At 32.5% G+C, this 23,618-nt stretch overlaps 1 protein-coding gene across 3 annotated transcripts; it reads left to right on the top strand.

The window, feature by feature from the left end:
- The first annotated feature begins 6,732 nt into the window (after positions 1-6,732).
- LOC111897205 (uncharacterized) lies at positions 6,733-21,760 on the top strand. 3 transcript variants are annotated; one of them, XM_023893154.3, is made up of 5 exons: positions 6,733-6,807; positions 20,158-20,534; positions 20,628-20,678; positions 20,816-20,897; positions 21,473-21,760. In XM_023893154.3, the coding sequence occupies exons 1-5, from the start codon at positions 6,796-6,798 to the stop codon at positions 21,632-21,634; spliced, it is 684 nt and encodes a 227-aa protein (XP_023748922.1). In that variant the 5' UTR covers positions 6,733-6,795; the 3' UTR covers positions 21,635-21,760. The 3 variants fall into 3 exon arrangements, with proteins under 3 accessions (XP_023748922.1, XP_023748923.1, XP_023748925.1); XM_023893155.3 differs by lacking the exon at positions 6,733-6,807 and adding an exon at positions 16,691-16,840; XM_023893157.3 differs by lacking the exon at positions 6,733-6,807 and adding an exon at positions 19,039-20,020.
- The last annotated feature ends 1,858 nt before the right edge of the window (positions 21,761-23,618 follow it).

Raw genomic sequence — 23,618 nt, 5'->3', positions numbered from 1 at the left:
TCCAAGGTTCATAATCCTAACTAACATACATGGGGAACTTTAATCCTAAAAGGATGGCTAGAATTACATACCTTGTAGTTGATTTTGATTCCTTGAAACCTTGTGAGCCTAGCACCCCAAGTGTGATGCCTCAAATGCTTCACACAACACCAAATGCTTTTGGAATGACTTTTGAGAGAATACAAACACTCTAAAAATCGGCCTAGCCCTCTCTTGTACTTGTGTAGCCGATTTTGGTGGAGAAGGTGTTACTTATATAGTGTGACACATCTAGGGTTACACCATGTAAACCCTAATGTGTCATGACTCTTCATTTCCATGACCCATGGGTTTGTAACTCCTATGGAGCATCCTATGGGTTTAACCCAACTTGATAATCCATGGAGTCTTTTAGCCCACAATACAAGTTATGGATGATTTACATAATCAACCCATATATTTAATTAGTTATCTTTTGATCACTTAATTAATTCCAAATTAATTCTTGATCAATACTAATTAAATAATACTATTAATATATTAGAACTTATAATATATTAATAAACCACAAGTGTTATTTCTCTCATTTAGTCTATCAAAATGCATGATGCCATGCAACCCAAATGGACCATGCCGGGTCGGGTCAAGTACATACCAAAAATAGTTATGGACTTAGACACATTATGCAACACAATTTCCTTGAGATTTCTAGAAATCAAGTTTAAGGAAGGGGATAAGCTACAATTTACACAATTGCAACTCGATTGAGGGGTGTGGAATAACCATCGACCACCCTTATCCCTCAATTCCAACATCACCATAGTTTCAAATCACCATCAGAAATTACCATCTTTCAGACAAAATCGAACCCACGCCTTGTTCATCTCCATCGCCCCACTGTCTTCAATATCGGATGAATAGGGGCTAGCATACAGACAAGTTTAGAGGACTTTCAAACCTACTGGGGAATCTATTTTCGTTCTGATTGCACATACTTGTACTTGATTTCATAAGATCCATTCGTTTTGTCCAACTACAATCAATTCGTTTCTTGTCACCAACGATGAAGAGGAATGACATAAGGGATTGAAATCAGTGGGGAATAAGACGAGGTGAGGGTTAGGTTTAATAGGGTTTTCAATTTTCTTTTTCCTTTTTATGTTAAAATTAGTTTTAAAAAATATAAAATAAAATAAAAATGGTTTAAAAGTCTTTTTAGATGGAACATGGAGCAACAACGATATAAACTAAAATCGTGGAAACCTTTCATGAGACCAAAAGAAGGGATTAAACTTAATATTCAGAAAAACACATGAACCATTAAGAAAGATTTGTCTATGTTATATCATTACAAAAAACGAGATCGGTATGAATTGTTATTCGCATACACCAAAATGCACCACTAATCTTTTTTTTACAACAAGAATTTTATAGAAAACAAGCTAGCAATAAGCTAGAATTACAATAGTTTGATACAAAACTCATGTAATTCTATCTTCTTGCTAGTTTGTTTTCTATAAAATTATGCAGTTTATTTTAATTGAAAATTATTTTATAAATGAGTTTTGACTCAAATGATCGTCGAACTCTCATTGTTCTTACTCAATTTAGCCACTAAATATCAGATTACATTAAATTAGACCCTAAAGTCTAAACATTTGTTCAGTTTGGCCATTCCGACGTTGTGCACCTGGTTAGTCGGTTCTTGTGCTTATGTAGCATCCTATGTGGCCTAAGTGGCGGTAAAATGAATCGATTTAGTTACTAAACTTCTGATCACACTAAATTAGACTATGAACTCTAAAAAATTTAAAATTTAGAGTTTTTCTATTTAAACTAAACTCGGTTTTAAGTTTTTCATTTTTTTTTAATTTTTCGTATTTTTTGGTTTTATTTTCCATCAATTTGATATTTTTTTGACATTTTTCAAAAAGTGTAAAGTGTATGAATATATTAGAGTATATTACAATTTTGGCGTTTGAGTTGTTTTCTATTTTTTTTTTTATAATTTATTATTTATGGTTTTCTAATTCTTTTTATTTTTTTATTTTGATTCAAATAATATTACTATTTCTCATTTTTTTTACATTTTTTTGCTAAAAAATACGGTTTTTTGGAAAAGAAAAAATAACGTTTTAATAACTTCAAAAAAAGACTGAAGTATAAAAGAATTATAACTTCAAAAAATAAAATAATATTATAAAAAAAATTGGAAGAAAACTACAAATATAAATATATTGAAGGCTCAAATATTAGTTTACTCAATTTTAGTTAAATGATACGCTTAAGACAACGAAATATTAAATATGATTATACGTGATAATAACCGCAATTTATACTTTTGAGTGATTTATTTTGTTCATTCAAGCTAAGCAAATATGAGGGACGATCATTCCATTATTTTGCCATCACATTACATTATATATTTCATTCATTTCGTTGTACCAAACACACTCTAAAGACAATATTCTCCGCAATAATTGTCTTTTACAAGTTTTCTAGGGTTGCATCCACTTCCATATTTATCTTTAATTTTCCAAAGTTTTAAATAAAAGTTATATCTAAACCATTTTGTTCTAATATCGGTATTGACTCGATTGTACAGTCTTAAGACCCCAAAATTATGTTTTAATCATGGTCTTAATGAGATCTAACTTAAAGTAAGATTTACGGCATGAACCTCCGATCCTACACTTTCACTTTTAAGTATGTGGTTTGACACTCTACGCCTTAGAACATAGAAATTAGATTCGAAAATTCAATACAAAGCATCGCATGAAGCCAAAATAGCTTCCAACTTCGTCCCTTCAACTCGAAATGTGCACATCATTGCAAAAAGTCTCACAATTTGATCCATTCTAATCAAAATCGGCATATTCATCCCTTTGTGATACGGTTGGGTTCTTCACTTTCCGTGTTCTTGTTTCTCGACTTCACAATAACTATGATCTTTGTGATAAGATGTGACTCTTCGGTTTGTGTTTCAGTTTGTTGCAAATGTTTGCAGGTTGGAACTTTTAAGTTTTATGGACTTAGAGTGAGATCTCATTTCTAAAGTAAGATCAATGATCTTTGTAAAACTATTTTTTTTGTAACCATGCTTCTTATTACAAATGTTTTCAAAGTAAAGTTTGTCCCTTTTAACTATTTCACTTTGATAAAAATCCTCTAAATCCCAATCCAATCTTGTAAAATGAAAAATATCATAATTTGATCAATGCATCTAATTTACTGATCATACAGGCATTTCCGTCAAAGATAATTACACCAAAAAAAAAGGGAAAACTATTATTTAAGTCAACAATTGTATCAAGTTACTTTGGTTGATGAGTGTTGTTTTGCAAACATCCAATATCCTGACCCTTATTGATTGTTCTCCAAAATGGCCCTAAGCCATTTTATTCTATTAGCAAGTTCTTCAAGGTCGAGAATTGATGCTTCTAATGTCTTTTAATGCATGATATTTAAATCTAGAATGTTGTAATCTACATCTTTCCAAGTATCATATTCCTTTTCACTTTCTTCCACACGCATAGTTGAAATTTTGTCTGAAGATGCATTGGATCCTCTAATAAAATTACTGATGCACGGGATGTTGAAGATGCATTTAAAGGTGTAGCAGTTTCCACCCTCTCAATATCCATCCCTAAAAGATGTTATATTCTACCATAAAAATATAAAATCCATGAAAATTAGAATGTTAAATTTGTATTTCGAGGCATATGACATTAATTATTAGAACAAAAGATGTGGTTTTATTTAAAAACCATTACAAGACATGGCATGGTGTGTTGTTGTGCTAATGTCAATAGGACAAAATTTTGGTAGGGCAAAAAAGTACAACTTTTGTATTACCCAAAAAGCTTAAATTTTGTCCCACCCAAAAAAGGGAGACACTGGACAAAATTTACAACTTTTTGTCTGAATATTATAAGTGGGACAAGCATAGATGTCAGCGAAATAAAAATTATAAGTTTTGAATGATACAAAAATTACGGTTTCTTGTTCCACCAAAAAAGGTGGGCAATGACTCACTCTCGGCCTCTTGTCTGTCTTTTGAAAACGACGTAAATGCCCTTATCATCGGTAAGAGCATCTCCAACCCACTCTCATTCGCTATTAATCCCCATTTCTTCTCCCATTTCTCTCCAACCCTACTCTATTTATTCCCCCGTTTTGGGGGGAAATGAATAGTATAACATCATATTTGATGTTATACTATTCATTTCCCCCAAAATGGGGATAAACTTTGAGTTATCGGTTTTACTCCCTCGTTTTATATATTTATACATTTCTTGTTTTTTATCTATTAATTATTACTTAAATGTAATATTTAATACTTATAATATTGTGTTATATATTAAATTATATTAATTAATTATAAATATAAAGTTTGTTTTTTGTTTAACAAATTCATATTAAAATTTAAATACATATTTGAAATTTTAAAACACAATAACGTATTTTACAAAAGCTTATAATTACGTATTATAAATATAATCTTACTTATTTAATATTATTATGTTAAAAAAATATAGATTATATATTTGTTAAAACCAAATTAATAGACCGACCTCACTTTGAGATGCTCTACAGGAGGAAGTGTAGGACCCCAATCTGTTGGGGTGAAGTCGGTCAGAGAGTTATGGGGAGTATTGAAGTAGTACTCAAGACCACAGAGCGGATCCAACAGGTCTGGAGCAGGCTTCGGTTTGCTCAGAGTCGGTAGAAGAGCTATGCCGACAAGCGGCGTTTGGACTTGGAGTTTCGGGAGGGCGATATGGTCCTCCTGAAGGTGTCACCCTAGAAGAGTGTCATACGGTTCCAGAAACGGGGCAAGCTGGCCCCAGGTATATCGGTCCCTTCAAAGTCATAGCCCGGGTAGGAAAGGTAGCATACAAACTGGATCTTCCTGCCAAGCTCAGCCAGATCCACAACACACGGAAGTGCTTAGTGGATGACACGGCAGTTGTACCCTTACATCGAGAGACCGGTGGCGATTCTGGAGCGCAAGACGAAGGAGATGAAAAACAAGAGGGTTGAGCTAGTGAAAGTACTATGGCAGCACCGCAAGGGCTCGGAGTGGACTTGGGAGCCCAAGGAGGATATAAGGGAGCACTACCCGAAGTTGTTTTCATATGCAATAGACTTCGAGGACGAAGTCTAAGACGAGTGGGGGAGAATTGTAAGGCTCGGTTCCCTGGTACGCATTTAATTTAATTATTTATTCATTTTGAGAGAAGGACTCAACAATTTGGTAGCCCTAACTCGTCGAGTAGAAGGCAGACTATGCGTGAAGTTTAAGTTGTCTACTCGGCGAGTCAAAGTCCTTGACTCGGCGAGTAGCTTGGTCAGGGTGAAACCCTAATTTCAGGGTTTTGTACCCTATTTAAACATCTTAATCCCCACCCCTTAGCCTCATTTACAGCTTCCTTGTCCCAAACCCTCATCTACGAAACCCTAGAGTGCTTTTTGAGTGTGTGAGCCACTTTTGAGTGTTATTTGTGCCTTTTGAAGCTTGTGGAAGAAGAAGAAGTTGGAGGACTTAAGAGAAAGACTGTAGATCCAGAAGTTTCATTCCTTTAGCTACATTTTCTAGTAATAAAGCCTCAAACTTGATCATTCTCTTCTTAGATCTATTTATGACCTCTTTTGAGGGTTTTTGGTCCAATATTTGCTAACTTGTGGGTAAGGGTTGACCCATGAGTTACTCTTCCAGATCTAGTGCCTTGAGAGGTTGTAAGGACATAAAGGTACAAACTTTATGCCCTTAGAGTCCTCATGCAAGTGCTAAAGAAGTATTTTTGGCCTTTTGAGCCCAAAAATATGGCCAAAACAGCGTTGCCACATAGATGATCTATCTAAAACATTTTCAGAATAATCATGTTTAAGATTAGATTATTAGATTAAGTACCACAACAAAATTTCCATATATACCATTGCAAGGGGTATCTTTAAAGTAAAAAAGAACCATTCATATAAACCAAAATATCACCATTTTCAATATCAAAAGAATAATGGAAAACATCCTTATACAATTCATAAAAGGAATAATGTTTTGTGCCATATCAGGCGAGTAGAATAGTTTAATAATCTAAAAGTAACACCACTACTAAGCATGGGCTCATAATCCCCTATCCTTGTAACATGTGTAATGTTTTTGTTTCCTATGATTAGGTGGTGCTCCCCATGCTCCAGCTTCCTACTTTCCTTTAGTGCTTCCATATCAGAGCAAATATGAGTATTTTATCCTATACCAAGAACCCAAGAATTAGAAGTTGATGTACTGTGGAATTCAATTATAAATATACATGAAGTGCCTCACTCCTTAACTTTTTTCTTATTTAGATCATGCATGTATTTTGGGCAACTACGTTTCCAATGTCTATTTGACTTACGATAGATATAATGGCCTCATTTGGGTAACTGGTGGGAGCTATCTCGAAATCGACCTTTTTCTTGAGACACAGATTGGACTATCCAACCAATGTCTTTTCTTTTCTTTTGGGTTGAGAACCCTTTTTTCCTTTTAGCAGTACTATGGCCAATGGCCAATCATAAATATGCCCAAAATGTGGAATTTCAACTTTGGTTGAGATATAATATCAATAATATACAAACCATGGGCCATGATAAAAATTAATGATTAGGCCCATTACCTTTTTTGCGATGTATAAGTTCCACAAACAATAACAAGAAGAAACCCTAAGCAATCTCATGTTGTTGTACGCAGCTGAGAAAATTAGAAGAAAAATCATTTAGATCGGGAAAGCGAATTCGAGAAAGGAGTAACGTAATCGATTTTCACAACCATCAATGTCGAATTTGGTAAGTTCTATTACAAGTCTAGTTTGAAGTTTGTAACGATTCAAAATTGAAAGATATATAGATGTTTGTTTCTTCTTATTTCTCAATCGCTACAACATTGATTACGACTAATATATGATTTTTAGTTTGAATTGATGTGTGAATGGAAACAATATCAAGAAATAAAACTTGTAATGAAATGAATTATTCCCTAACAAAAATGTGAAACATGGATTAAAAGGGGTTATAGAAAATATTATTCCATTATAAGGGAAAATTATGAATTAAGGTTTAGATCATATACGAATTTTTACAAACACTATTATTTTGTTAATACTATTGGAGTATCATTTTGATGATGAATCGACCATACGAACTATTATGTTATACACAACCTGATTTTACCATACAAATAAATATAATTGATAACTAACATGATTTTTTGAGACCTTTATTTTTTTTCAATATATAAGAACATCTGGGCTTTTTAATATATTCCCTTTTTCATAACTAAAATATCTTATATATATAGTTACAATCAGTGTACTAGCAATTCGTTTGATGATTACCTTGATACATTAAAGTCTAGACCTGTAGACCTAATCCAAAATTCTTTTTGTTGGCTTAAATATGTATATGGCAGCTTCAGTCGTCCAAGCAGGCTGTACCCAGCAACAAGGGGAAGGAGAAATGATTGATTTACCAGCTAAAGGGACAAAGTCAAATAAATACTAACATACTTTCATTTCATTTGCATTATGGTTGTAACGAGCCAAAAATACCGTTAAATTTTCATTTTCAAAACACGCAAAAAGATACAACCAAATGTTCCAAAACCAACCACAATATAAATATTCTCAACATTAGAGTAAATCTAAATAACAATGAAGTATAATAATCAAGGGGATGTTGCACGATCACGTCAGACCCTTCCCTTTGGAACCAGAAGTACCAAAAAATGTTTAAACCACAAAACCATAAGCACAAATTTTAGTGAGTTCATCAAAATAACACCTATCATACATAACATTGGGGACCGTCCACATATTTGGCCCCACCCATCATAACGGGCCCCACATAGCACACAAACAGGTCCTACCCAACAAACAAACGGGCCTGCCCAACATACATGTAATAGTCACAAAGACAACTAGCATCCTACACGATATAGTGAGAAGACTCACCTCTCTAACAAAGTCATACAAATCCTAGCTCAACGTCATGAAATAGGTGTTACAACCCACCTATGGAATTACACAACGTCACACCTTATTCTACACTTTAGAACTAGCAATTTGACCAAAAATCAACAAGGTAAAAAAGTCAACGATCAAAGTTCTTAGACGATATATACATTCTATCTTTTTGTATTTGATTTTACCCTTTACAATGTATATCCTTTCCTTATTTACAGGAATGGTTTTGTATTTATAATTGATTTTGTATAATGAGAAGAATCAATAAGGAATACCATTTTTATGGTATCAGAGCCTTGACCTAGTCCTAGCCATTGCTGCCCTCTTCTTCTCCAACATCCTTCTCATCAAACGTGGTAGCACCAGTCGAATCATCCAATTCCGACAAGACACCATTCCACCCAACATTCACTGTCACTAACATTAAGAATGTTGTCCCTCTCATTATGAATCAAACAGACGATCAATATGCTTCATGCGTTGAACTGTTTCAAATCCACATGTGCTTACAATCTTCTTGATCACATTGATCCGAACACTCTGCGACCAGTAGGCATCAACGCAGAAACATGGAATTGTCTTGATTCTATTGTTAAATAGTGGATTTACGGCACCATATCCATTGACTTGCTCCAATCGATCATGAGACTCGACACAACCGCTCATCAACTTTGGAACCGTCTTCAAGAAATTTTCCAAGACAACAGAATTACTAGGGTTGTTTATCTCGAAGAACAGTTTAATAACACTCGCTTCTCTGCGTTCTCCAATGTATCAAATTACTATGCTCGTCTAAAAAAATCTTTCAGATCAACTCGCCAATGTCAGAAACAAAGATGGTGCTCCAGCTAGTTTCCGGCTTTACAAAAGGAAATTTCAACACCATTTCCACTGTTATTCAGCAATCAGACCCGCTACCCAAATTTAATAAAGCTCGCTCTCAACTTTTGCTTGAAGTAATGTGACATCCCAACTTCTTGGCCAGACAAGACCGATTTGTTTATGCTTTATTTGAAAACCATAGTATCCATTTTAAAGAATAATATAGCAGAATTTGTTTCTAGAAAACATAATAAAGTTGTTATCAAAGCATTTCCGAAGAAATGAATTTTGTTTATATTAAAACATTAGGATGTCATCTTCAATACATAAACATAAGCATAAACAGATCTTACATTCATTTACGCTAATGATTTACACCTCCTTTAATCTCTCAGTGTAATGTATCTTCATATTGACACCTATGATACAAATAAACTGAGTGGGTCAGGTTGTGAAACATGTTGAGTACATAGGGATCAAAATCTCACAATGTTATATCATATATATATATATATATATATATCACAATATATATAATTTCACCTCATATAAGCAATTTTACCCCACCCCGTCCAGGGGCGGAGCCAGGATATAAGATTAAGGGGGGCTTACATCGTAATAATATATTAAAATATAATGTTATACCCGCATAAAGTAATAAGTCTAAATTTTTTTAAAAAAATTGACAAAGAATTAAAAATTTGTCTCCATTAGCCTGAATCTTCAAATGTTGTCAACTAACTAAAAGTATTGACTCATATTCATCCATTAACCTGCAAGTATTAAAATAAGTAATTATAACATAGATACATATGGTTCATTTTACAAAATTAATATATATATATATATATATATATATATATATATATATATATATATAAACATAAAGAAGTAGTACCTTATGCACTTTAAGTTGTGCTCGTCTTTGTTTAATGGAATATAAATCATCTATAATATCATCCGTAGGAAATGTATCAGCAATCTCTCTCTCTCGATGTTAACAAGCAAACAACTTTTAAGAAAATCATCATTCATGGTATTTCGAAGTCGTGTTTTCACAATTTTCATTGCTGAAAATGCTCTTTCAGATGTCGCGGTAGAAACAGGGAGAGTCAATATAAGACGAATCAATCTATCAAGCAAAGGATAAGTACCAGATTTTCCTGTTTCATGTAGGCCTCTACACAACTCATAAATTGTAGAAGAATTTTTCAATTGTGGGTGATTTTGCACATCTAGTTCATAATGTTGTAACTCAAGTTTCAACAAATTCCTTTCGTGCTCCGTAAAGTCCATAGGATAATATGATGTTACCAATTTACATATATCCTTAACATTTAAGGATTTTCTTGGATCTAGCATAATGCTGAGACGGAGAAGCTCTGTTGCAGACTCATTAAATCTAGAGTTCAACTCTTGCAACTGACTATAAATAGCAACAATGAATACTTCAACTCGGTAGTGATGCTCTATGGTTATATTGTCTTTTTCACGATGTTGGCGAATTACATATCTATAAGTTTCATTCATGTTAGGGACAAGAATGCTATTTTTCTCACAAAAAGAAACCACTTGGTCCAAAAGCGATTGCCAACCTTCATCTCTCAACTTTTGAATCAATATTTTTGTTGTAGAAACCAAGGATAGAGCATTAACAATATCAATAGATTTTTGTTGTAAAGTTTGGCAAAGCTTGTCAGTTATCCCCATTATTTCTTTCATCATGTGCATAACAATGACAAAATCGAATGATAAGGCATGTGTAAGTGCATATGTCGCATCACCTCTTTGAGAAGATGTAGAACCTTTTATAGCAATGTCATTCAATACTATACAAGATGGACCAAACAATCTCATCAAACTGCATATTGATTTGAAATGAGAGCTCCACCTAGTATCTCCAGGCCTCTGCAATGTTTGCATTTGATTTATGCCTTTTCCACTCTCAATATCTCCAACCTCAATTAAATGAGAAATTTCAGCAATTTGAGCATCTTGCAATTGATCATTACGTTTGGAAGAAGAAGATATGACATTAACTACAAAGTTTAAGGTTTTAAAGAAGTTATGTACCTCAGTCACATCTTTAGACGCTGCAACTAGAGCCAATTGTAGTTGATGTGCAAAACAATGTTATAATAAGCATATGGACATTCCTTTAATAATAAAGCTTGCAACCCATTCCATTCTCCACGCATGTTACTAGCCCCATCATATCCTTGACCCCGAATATCTTGAACACTAAGTTTATGATAAGATAAAGAACATAATATCTCATTTTTCAAGGTCAATGAAGTCGTATCTTTAACATGAATTAAGTCCAAAAATCTTTCTTTGACATGCCCATCTTGGTCAACAAATCTCACGACAATAGCCATTTGCTCTTTCTTAGATTCATCTTGAGACTCATCAACTATTATACAAAATTTTGACATCCTGATTTCATCACGAATTGCTTTTTGTACATTTGTAGCTAAAACATGTAAAATTTCTTTTTGGATATCTGGTGATGTGTACTTTGCATTTTGAGGAGCATTTTCTAACACAACATCAGCAACAGTCTTGTTATAAGAAGCAAGGAACTTTATTAATTCAAGAAAATTCCCTTGATTTCTTGAGTTAGGTCGTTCATCATGACCTCTTAAAGCACATCCTTGAAACGTGAGCAATTTAATGGCTTCAATAGAAACTCTAAGTCGTAGTCTATTGTCCATAACCTGTTGAGTCGTTTGCTTCTCTATCACATTCTCTATTTGACATAATTGGTTTTTTAGATCTTCATAGCACCTAACAGAAAAATTATGCGCTGAGGATGGACTCTTACCTTCATGTACAATGAAAGCACAATCTTTACCACAATTTACCTTTTTCCATTTATTAAACCCTGATACGGTAAATGTATCTGACCCGAATTTGCCAATAGGTTTTTTTATTGAAAAGGAAGCAAGGGAGGCAAAATGCAACATCTTTTTTCTCAGAATATTCCAACCACCAAAAATTCTTGAACCAAGCTTGTTGAAAAGTGCGCATAGATCCTCTTGGACCACTAGGACTGAACGGATACTTTGCATTTTGTAATTGATATGGTCCAAGTTTAATATATAACCGTCTAATCTCATCACGCTGCTTACTTGGATAGCTTAAGATTGAAGGCCGTTCTCCTGGATCACGAATCAAAGAATCTAACATATTATTTTTTTCATGTTCAATATTATTGGGCTCTTCAATGTTAATATTCCAATCAGGTTGTGGGTGTGTATTTTTAACATCTTCTTCAATATTATCACTAACCGGATGCAATTGTGGGTCATGCACATCCTCTGTTCGTTTGAAAAAAGAATCGATAGTTCTTTTCTTGCTCATTATTTATCCTATAAATTTATAATTATAATAAACCAAATTATAAAATCATAATTAAATTATTAATTAAAAATAACAATAAATAAAACATGCAATAAAAAATAAAATTTACCTACTTAATTAAATAACTGAAATCGCTGTAACAGTGTTGCCGAAAAACAAATTTAACCACTTCGATAAATAACAATAGCTGCGATTGAAAGTTGATCCTTGATGAAGCGTCGATTAACAACCCTTTTTTTTATTAAACAAATAGGGTATTTTGGTGTGGGTATTGATTCATAAGATCATATCTAATAACCAATTAAATAATATATATATATATATATATATATATATATATATATATATATATATATATAAATATATATATATATATATATATATATATATATATATATATATATATATATATATATATATATATATATATATATATATATATATATATATATATATATATATGGTGAGACGGTGATTGTAAAATAGACATGGGGATGGGCCCTCATAATTCTCATGTCTTGACTCATTTTATTATTTGTATAATATATAAAATAATTGTTTTTTAAAAGTGGCAGGGGCTCAAACAATGAAACAAAGTTAATTAATGGATGTGGGCTAATTTTTCTAATAGTGGGCTTATAATATAGCAAAAAATGAAAAGAGATTGGGGGGGGGGGGGGGGGGGGGGGGGGCAGAACACCCGACAGCCCCCCTGGGTGCCTTCGCACTTGACCCCGTCGATCCTTACAACGACACGATCCATACTCCCGGATCTAAAATTAACAGATTTACCTAATCCATACTCCCGGATCAGGTATGTCTAATCCATTCTCTCGGATCAATGACAAATGACTATGCCCACTCCATACTCTCGGACTAGGGACGAATGACTATGTCTAATCCATGCTCTCGAATTAATGACTATGTCTAATCCATACCCGATGTTCATCTTAATTAATTTAGGTTTACTCTGTATCCTAAATCATCATATATTGTCATATATGCTCTTAACACGTATTTCAGGCAACACCATTTTTACCTATTACATGACAAATATTTTTAATGGTTTAAAGTATATACTTTTTATTCTTAACATTTGCATAAAAGTTTAATTTTTTGAACAATTATATAAATACAGCTTCCACCTTTTTTTTAACAATGTTCACACGTTTATTGTAAAAATATATAATGTGATAATTCAAAAGAAGTTTACATATATCACAACAAATTAGACTATAAAAATGACATAATGTGAACATCCAACGTTACTCGTTTCTTCATTAAAATTTCTATCTAATTTTATAATAGCTTAAAAATTTAAATACTTCTAGAGGTCGGAATCAAATAGTAGAATATTTTCTAACTTTTAGATAAAACATTATTTATGATAAATCAACTACTATTGAATATTAATAATAGACTTTGAAAGCCACATTATGATTATGAATTAAAGATAAGAGAAGCACATTAGTAAAATTATATAGGGAAAATATGAAATGTTAGATATACGTGTGAAGCAATGTGGGATAAGTAGAAAGAAATTAAAATTAATGTGGTAATAGATAAATTATTTACTAAAACAACATTGATTTAGATGGCCTTATTTATAAGATATATATAGATTGTAAGTCCATAATATTTGTCGATATACTATGTACATAATATTTAAATATTATTTATATAACTCGCAACGCGTATGAAGGATTCTTAATTATTTACGATTATCCTATTCGAGGATTTAATTATTCGATAAAACGAATATTTATAATTTATAATCCTTTGAATTTCTAGCCCGAATTTGCGAGAGTTACAGGCTATTTCATCAATTGTATTGGGACATTGATCTTTAATCAATTTAATGTCATGTTGCATATGTAGAAACCCTTTCTTGGAATCTTGAATCCTGAACTTCTTCAAGATCTTATCCAAGTATGTACTTTGGCTAAGTTCTATTAGACGTTTAAATCTATCTCTGTAGATTCTTATTCCAAGTATATATTTTGCATCTCTTAGGTCCTTCATACCGAAACATTTTCCAAGCCAAGTCTTAAACATACAATACTAGCAAGACTAAAAAAATCCCACTAGATTTAACATATGCACAAGACTCATCTTCACTTATAGAAAATCCAAACTCGTTGACTTCTTCATGAAAGATGAGATTTCAGCTGCGAGATGCTTGTTTGAGTCCATAGATGGATCTATTAAGCTTACACACTCTATTAGGATATTTAGGATCTATGAAACCCTTCGGTTGTGCCGTGTACGAATCATATGTGAGTTTTCCATTAAGGAAAACTTTTTTCACGTCCATTTTCCATACTTCATAATCATAAAAAGCAATTATGGAAAGTAATATCCTAATAGAATTGATCTTAGCTATTGGTGAAAATGTTTCCTCATTATTATCCCTTTATTTTAAGTATAACCCTTTGCGACCAGTCTAGCCTTGAATGTGTGCTTATTCCCATCCATATCGCATTTCTTCTTGAAGATCCACTTATAACCAACAGTTTTAAGGCCGAGTGTAGGATCAATCAAATTCCAAACTGTGTTATCGTACATGGACTGAATCTTGCTCTTTATGCTCTCTTTCCATTTGGCAGCCTCTGGGCCTACCATCATTTCCTTATATTCACATGGCTCATCTATACTAATTAGTGACTCATCATTAGTCTGCACGAATCCTATTACAGTAACATGGAACCATAAAACTTAGGAGGAAGACGAACTATACTAGATATGCGAATAAAAGGTTGACATACCTTAATTTCATCAATAGGTGCATTGAGCTTTGGTGGACTGTTAGTTTAAACTATCAGTTCTTCTTTATTTGACTCTTAAATATCTTCAAGATCAATTGGAATCCTATTGGATTCTTTGAATGTGAGCTCCCTCTCGAGGAAGAAGCCCCTTTGAGCCAAAAACACTTTATTCTCAAAAGGCTTGTACAACAAGCATCCAAAAGACTTTTGGGGATAACCAATAAAGTAACACTTCTTTAATATGGGTTTCAATTTTATTGTTGGTCTCGCGACGAACAAAAACTTCGCAACCCTAAACTTTCACATGTGCTAGCGGAGGACGTTTCTCGCTCCACATCTCAGAGGGTGTCTTAGAAACCTTCGTAGTTGTTATGAGGTTTAAGATGTGGGTTGTTTACTCTAAGGCGTAACCCAATAAACTTATTAAAAGGGTAGCTCGAATCATCATAGATCGAACCATATCTAATATCATTTGATTTCTTCTCTCATCAACGCCATTAAGCTATGACATTATGGGAGAAGATAATTGTGAAACTATTCTATAAGTCTTTAAATGATCATAGAATTCAAGACTTAGATATGCCCCACCCCTATCAGATCGGAGCATCTTGGTCTTCTTGCCAGTTGATTCTTTACTATGTTTTGAAACTCTTTGAACACTTCAAAGGTTTCTATCTTCTATTTGATTAAATATATTTATATCTATATCTACTAAAACAATGAACTAAAGTCACAAATTATGTTCATCATGTCTTGTGGTCGATCTGAATGGTCTAGACACATATGTGTGTATAAGGTCCAACAAATCCTTGCCTCGCTCATAGTTACCTGTGAATGGCACTTTTGTCATCTTGCCAAGTAAGCATGATTCACATACATCATTTGATTTCAAGTCAAATGATTCTAAGATCCCATCCTTTTGGAGCTTGGTGATGTGTTTCTTGTTTATATGGCCAAAACAACGTTGCCACATAAATGATCTATCTAAAACATTTTCAGAATAATCAATGTTTAAGATTAGATTATTAGATTTACTAACACAACAAAATTTCCATATATACCATTGCAAGGGGTATCTTTAAAGTAAAAAAAGAACCATTCGTATAAACCAAAATATCACCATTTTCATTATCAAAAGAAAAACGGAAACCATCCTTATACAATTCATAAAAGGAAATAATGTTTTGTGCCATATCAGGCGAGTAGCAATGGTTTAATAATCTAAAAGTAACACCACTACTAAGCACGAGCTCATAATTCCCGATCCTTGTAACATGTGTAATGTGTTTGTTTCCTGTTATTAGGTGGTGCTCCCCATGCTCCAGCTTCCTACTTTCCTTTGTGCTTCCATATCAGAGCAAATATGAGTATTTTATCCTGTACCAAGAACCCAAGAATTAGAAGTTGATGTACTGTGGAATTCAATTATAAATATACATGTAGTGCCACACTCCTTAATTTTTTTCTTATTTAGATCATGCATGTATTTAGGCCTCATTTGGGTAACTGGTGGGAGCTATCTCGAAATCGACCTTTTTCTTGAGACGCGGATTGGACTATCCAACCAATGTCTTTTCTTTTCTTTTGGGTTGGGAACCCTTTTTTCCTTTTAGCGGTACTATGGCCAATGCCCAATCATAAATATGCCCAAAATGTGGAATTTCAACTTTGGTTGAAATATAATGTCAATAATATACGAACCATGGGCCATGATAAAAATTAATGATTAGGCCCATTACCTATTTTGCGATGTATAAGTTCCACAAACAATAACAAGAAGAAACCCTAATCAATCTCATTTTGTTGTACGCAGCCGAGAAAATTAGAAGAAAAATCATTTAGATCGGGAAAGCGAATTCGAGAAAGGAGTAACGTAATCGATTTTCACAACCATCAATGTTGAATTTGGTAAGTTCTATTACAAGTCTAGTTTGAAGTTTGTAACGATTCAAAATTGAAAGATATATAGATGTTTGTTTCTTCTTATTTCTCAATCGCTACAGCATTGATTACGACTAATATATGATTTTTAGTTTGAATTGATGTGTGAATGGAAACAATATCAAGAAATAAAACTTGTAATGAAATGAATTATTCCCTAACAAAAATGTGAAACATGGATTAAAAGGGGTTATAGAAAATATTATTCCATTATAAGGGAAAATTACGAATTAAGGTTTAGATCATATAGGAATTTTTACAAACACCATTATTTTGTTAATACTATTGGAGTATCATTTTGAGGATGAATCGACCATACGAACTATTATGTTATGCACAACGTGATTTTACCACACAAATAAATATAATTGATAACTAACATGATATTTTGAGACCTTTATTTTTTTTTTTCAATATGTAAGAACATCGAGGCTTTTTAATATATTCCCTTTGCCATAACTAAAATATCTTATATAGTTACAATCAGTGTAGTAGCAATTCGTTTGATGATTACCTTGATACATTAAAGTAAGAAAGATTTATCTTATTGGAACATTTATTTATTTTCAAGACCTATAACATCTTTCCTTTTACTATAGAACCATCACACAACTCTCATAATACATGAATTTTATCTTCTTAAGAAGAATAAACATATATCATAAAGCATTATGAAGAATTGAACCTAGTAAGGAACTTTTACTTAAACACACACTTGAATTCATCGATTACTACCACACTAAAGGTTATAATTCCATCCCACTCAAAAGTTTCCTCCATCTTCCTCAATTAGCTTTACAATGAATATGGTAAATAATTTTCTTTTGTATGAGTCCATGACAATCCAAGGATTCTAGTTTCCAAATGGTGTCTTTTGTGTACCATTTTCTTATTAATTAGAAAGTCTAATTTCCCACTCCATTTTTATAGTTATAAATCTTATTATATTTCAAATAAATTCTTTTCATAGGCTTTGGGAAATATATGTTGTTAGATCCCTTGGTCCTTAAAGTTCACCGTTACTCAAAGGTTGCAAACCATACATTAAGTAAGTTTAGATAGTCCTGCTAGAAGAAGTTTAAATCTCTATCTTATGACTTATGACTTATTTAACCATTTGTGCTTTATCATCATATTATTCGTTATTCAAGTTTGCTCATAAAAATATTCTATGTATTTCCAAGATGGAATTTTTTCATGAAATCATAAATTTAGTGTAGGTTTTAGAATTTTGATACTTATTATGGTTATAGTAGTGGTTATTCATCTAGACACAATTTCAAGCTTGCATTTTTTGCATCACTATATAGTGTTGGTAGCCGATCTACTTTATCGGTACCCACAGATCATGATATAGTGTCAAGTGGACGTCTTCGCGTTGGAGATACCCATGGATAACTAGGTAGTCCCACATAAACACCATTTTCAAGATAACAATCATAATCACCTTAAAAATAGCTATGTTACTCACCTTGATATTTCATGGATGGAAAATTCCTAACTCCTTGTATTTATTTGCTTTCAATAGTTGAGAAACTTGTGTTTGACCATCCATGGCTTTCTATTGTCGACATATACCGCTTTAAACAACATCAAACAAATCAAACAAGTCTGAGTTAAATAAATCCACATATCAACTTAATTTTTATTATATTTTAATTTAATTTTAGTGTTCTTTACTTCAATTGACAACAACAAAAACAAACTATCATACAAGTTCTATTTTTGCTATCACAAAAAGTAGATATCAAATCATCTAGTTTGGGCAACACGAGTCTCGATATAATTATGGAATAAACAAAATACTTTTTATGTCTTATTTGATAACCAAACATCTATTAATATAATCTACTTACTAAATTTCATCATTAAGTATTCTTTCTTTATGATTGGCAAACCCTTTTCCTTTTCCCTAATTCCAAGGATAGAGAACAAAGAGTGTTTACTATTTTGATCATGGATAAAGGTGTTTGATAATTGTAGATAAAAGACTAATCAATTTGATATTGGTATAATTTATCCTAATTTTTAATCTTTCCCAGAAAATCTCTCTCGAACGTTTAAAATAGAACCAAGCAAAGAATGTTGTGAAATAGTAATTACCCACCTAATTAAAGCTAAGCCATTTTCCACATGTTAGAGTTGCATTGACCGTGAACTTTTTTTCTTGTTTTATGTGTGGCCCACAGAGGTTGGCCAATTGAAAATCTTCAAAAATACGATACGATCGGGCCACATATATTCTCCTTTTAAATGGTGCTCGGGGTCACATGTAATACTTTATTTTATCATTTTTGACATAACTTTCACTACCACCGCTTCATTAAAGTAGATAACTTCCAAACATCTATAGTTTATAACACATGGTCATGATAATTCGTTTTGTAAAAAAGCATACATCATTCCTTGTGTATGTTCCTCTAGACTATTGGTTTGTCATGACCCTATTATTCTCAAGGTGATTAACCTTAAGACAAAACTCAAGAGGGAAACAAGTTAAAATCCTTATACCGTTTCTACTTTCTTGGCATATCCTTGGACGGACATGCATAGCCCCATGAAGATCTCGTCGTCTTCATATTGGAGAAAGGAAAGGTTGGGCCCGGAGTTATGCATTTCAAATGTTTCTTTCCTGGGTTTCGACAATATCAATAGAAAATGATTGCCCAGAAGATAACAGGCTGCTTCTCTCAAGAGTCAAGACTACAAGCGATATGATATTTCTGGTCAATTACATTGGCCCCCTTAAGTCTTAAGAGAAGTATTAGCCTCGGGGTTCCGTCATTGTTTGACCCTACGCGTTGACATGACAGCGCAAACATATCTTCTGCCATCAGATCACGCACCTGACTGTCTGCTGAAACGCTGCTATCCGATTTTTATTTCTATGTTCCATCTCTGCAGCTCTCCATCGTCTTGTCGATTACAGAACGTTTTACCTTCTTTGGTTGATTATCTGGATCGGTCAGATCGTGGAAGGATCTCCAACTTCTGTTTTTCCATTGATGTTGCTATTTTTATCCTCTTATTGGTGTCGGCTCTCCGTATGTTTACACTGAGCGCCAAAGAAGAGGAACAAATAAATAGCAATCATAAGTTGGAGATTCTTCTGGAAGATCAAACTCACCGGATAATCAAGGAAAGAAGGTAAATTGTCATTGATATAATTCTGAGTCTAATTATTATATAATCATCAGTCATTTTTGGCATTCATATTGGTAAAGTCTAGACCTGTAGACCTAATCCAAAATTCTTTTTTGTTGGCTTAAATATGTATATGGCAGCTTCAGTCGTCCAAGCAGGCTGTAACCAGCAACAAGGGGAAGGAGAAAATGATTGAGTTACCAGCTAAAGGGACCGATATGTGGGAGTTGCCATTGAGATACAACAATAAAGGGATTACTATCGGCTCCCCACCAAGACCCCCACCTCAAGTCCATGAAAATCCCATGATTTCCAAATCTAAAGATCAATCATCTACAGATATGAGGACAGGAATACAAAAACGAAAGAGGAGAAATAAGCAGCAAAATGTTGTTGAACTTGAACCTTCGTGTTGGAACAGGATTTGTCCACAAGATGTGGTTGACGCTGGAATACATCTGAATCCAGCTAAAAAGAAGCATTCTGTTTGGTTCAGTTTAACTCCTTCCTGTGATCAGTGAGCAATAAAGATTCCTTTTAAATTGAATCATATAGCTAATAGTATCTTCACTATCTTATCTTTTTTATTTTCTTATCTTTGATTCCATAGGAACAGAAAGAACACTCTGCAACTCCTAGTGGAACCATACATACAGATAATGTAAGTACATTGGCCTTTCCGGTATAATGTTGTTTAATGTTCATATAATTCGCCAGTTCATTATGGAATAAATTTTTCACATTCATTTTTCTGGTGTTTGTAACTTGCATGTAATGATTAACAACAAATTATGATAGCATGGAGGGGAACTGTAATCCAGATGTGTCTATTCTCATGAAGTATATCGTGTTGCAACTTAAGCATGTTTGCCAACAGGAGGTATGTTGTAATTTTTCTTATTCAATTAATTGCATATAACTTTGGTTCCATTCATCAAAGAAGTATCGTTCTTTTCTCATGATCTCCACTGAGTGGATTTTAGTTATAGGTTTTTAAACATATATACTTTAGTAAATGTAAACTCCTTCTGAAGTGCTGAGGGGACAAAGTGCATTGAAATATGCAGCTTTCGATGCATCATGCACAAATTGCTATAATGAACAATATTTCATAGGCAGAAGGATATTGTCCACATGTAAATCTAATAACTAAAAAACATGAAACTGTTGGAGAGTATGTTTTGCGTTTCTTATGCGTTCTTGCATAAACATTGAACCATGCAACTCTTAACTACATACAATAAGCTGAGTTTTGTATGCCTAAAAAACTTCAGTTTTCATTAGAGTTCGGTTGTCCGTTAATTGTTTTTTTTCCATGGAGATTCAGCAATATAGACTTTACTAATAGAACAAGGACGTCATAGTCTCATAGATATGTATTTGTTCTTCTTTTTCATGTTTTTGTTTGACAAAAATATTTTCTTTAATGACTTATATTTTAAATAATCTGAACAGGTTGGTATCTTCTTGAATGGGAAACTTCTTGCCCCGGAAATGAAGCTACTTGATGTTTTGAAGCAGTGGATGGCTATTGTCGATTTAGAGAGGAAAATAACCAAGATAGGAAGTTCTGCCGAGAACTTCTGTGTGAAGCTGACTTATGCTCGAAGAGAATAGACAAAAGTATGCATTTATAATAAAATCCGACAAATGTTTATTCCTTAATTATGCCATTTAACCGATTGACTTTTACAATTTCTTGGTTAATGCTGATGGAATGAATTAATTAGCTGGTTCCGTAGTGATTATTAGACTTTTAAAACTAATAATGGTTACATTGTTTTTGAGTAACCAACTAGCAATGATCTTTGAAAATAACTTACACCATAATTAGGGCTCATTGGCAAGATCTAAATTTTTAAGATGTGAATTTATAAATGATTTGAATTTCTAATAGATTTTGAATTTTGAAGATTTGGATTTTAAAATGTTGTTTGGTTGAAACATCTAAATTGTTATGCAAAATGATAAAAATGACCATTCCTTTCTTTATTATTTTTTATAAAATAATTGACTAAACTACTTAAATAATTATAAAAAAAAAGATATAAACACAATACAAAATCCAAATTAAAAAAGTAATAACAAATCCTCCATAATAAATAAAGAACTTTTTTGCCACATGGCATGCTCTCCTTTAATTTGACAAATGTTAATTTTTGGTGATTTTGATTTAATTTTTTTTCCACATGTCATTTTATGGGTTTTCTTATTTTATTAAAATTCATATAATATTTTAATGTCGTATTTACAATAAATCTACCCTAATAAATAAGAATGACGTTGTCACATGTCATCTTCTAATGCATTATGTCACATGTCATTTTATGGTAATTTTAGATTAAATTATATACACATGTCATCTTGTGGTTTTTCATTTTATAAAATTCCATATTATATTTTAATATAATAAATGCATATTCAATTCAATAATGTAACTTTCCTTATAATTTGTATACTTCTAAATTGAATTAGTTGTTTTTATTGTTTATTTATTTAAATTATTTATATAAATTTAAAAGCTAAATAAATACTTCAATTTTAATAATTAAATATTTTTTTTATAAATTCAAATTTTCTAAGCTTTTAGATTTTCATAGTTAATTATTTTTTTGAATAAACTCATGTATCACATGGGTCTCACAACTAGTATAGTAATAAATGGATATCAATTTCATTAATGAGCTTACCTTTTAATTTCAAAAATTTTAAATTAAAGTTTATTAGTTTCTTTTGTTTATGTATTTAAATTATTTGTTTAAATTTAAAAGATAAAAAACATTTCCATTTTAATAATTCATTATATTTCTTATTTTCTTATAATTTCAAAGTTCTCAATTGCTTAGACTTTCATAGTTAAATTCTTTTTTTTTAAATTAAGTCATGTAATACATGGGTCTCACAACTAGTTCATACCATATCATAATCATAAACTTCTCTCCTAATTAAGCATCTGCAAGTAAATTCCACAGCTAGAAAAGACAAATTCAAATAAATACTAACATACTTTCATTTCATTTGCATTATGGTTGTAACGAGCCAAAGATACCGTTAAATTTTCATTTTCAAAACACCCAAAAAGATACAACCAAATGTTCCAAAACCAACCACAATATAAATATTCTCAACATTAAAGTAAATCCAAATAACAATGAAGTATAATAATCAAGGGGATGTTGCACGATCATGTCAGACCCTTTCCTTTGGAACCAGAAGTACCTAAAATGTTTAAACCACAAAACCGTAAGCACAAATTTTAGTGAGTTCGTCAAAATAACACCTATCATACATAACATCGGGGACCGTCCACATATTTGGCCCCACCCATCATAACGGGCCCCACATAGCACACAAACAGGTTATACCCAACATACAAACGGGCCTGCCCAACATATATGTAATAGTCACAAAGACAGCTAGCATCCTACACGGTATAGTGAGAAGACTCACCTCTCTCACAAGTTCATACAAATCCCAACTCAACGTCATGAAATAGGTGTTACAACCCACCTATGGAATTACACAACGTCACACCTTAGTCTACACTTTAGAACTAGCAATTTGACCAAAAATCAACAAGGTAAAAAAGTAAACGATCAAA

The sequence above is a fragment of the Lactuca sativa genome, chromosome 5, assembly GCF_002870075.4.
Source record: "Lactuca sativa cultivar Salinas chromosome 5, Lsat_Salinas_v11, whole genome shotgun sequence".
Classification (NCBI taxonomy): domain Eukaryota; kingdom Viridiplantae; phylum Streptophyta; class Magnoliopsida; order Asterales; family Asteraceae; genus Lactuca; species Lactuca sativa.
Note: the sequence above shows the minus strand (reverse complement) of the source record. Positions and strands in the feature narration are given on the sequence as shown.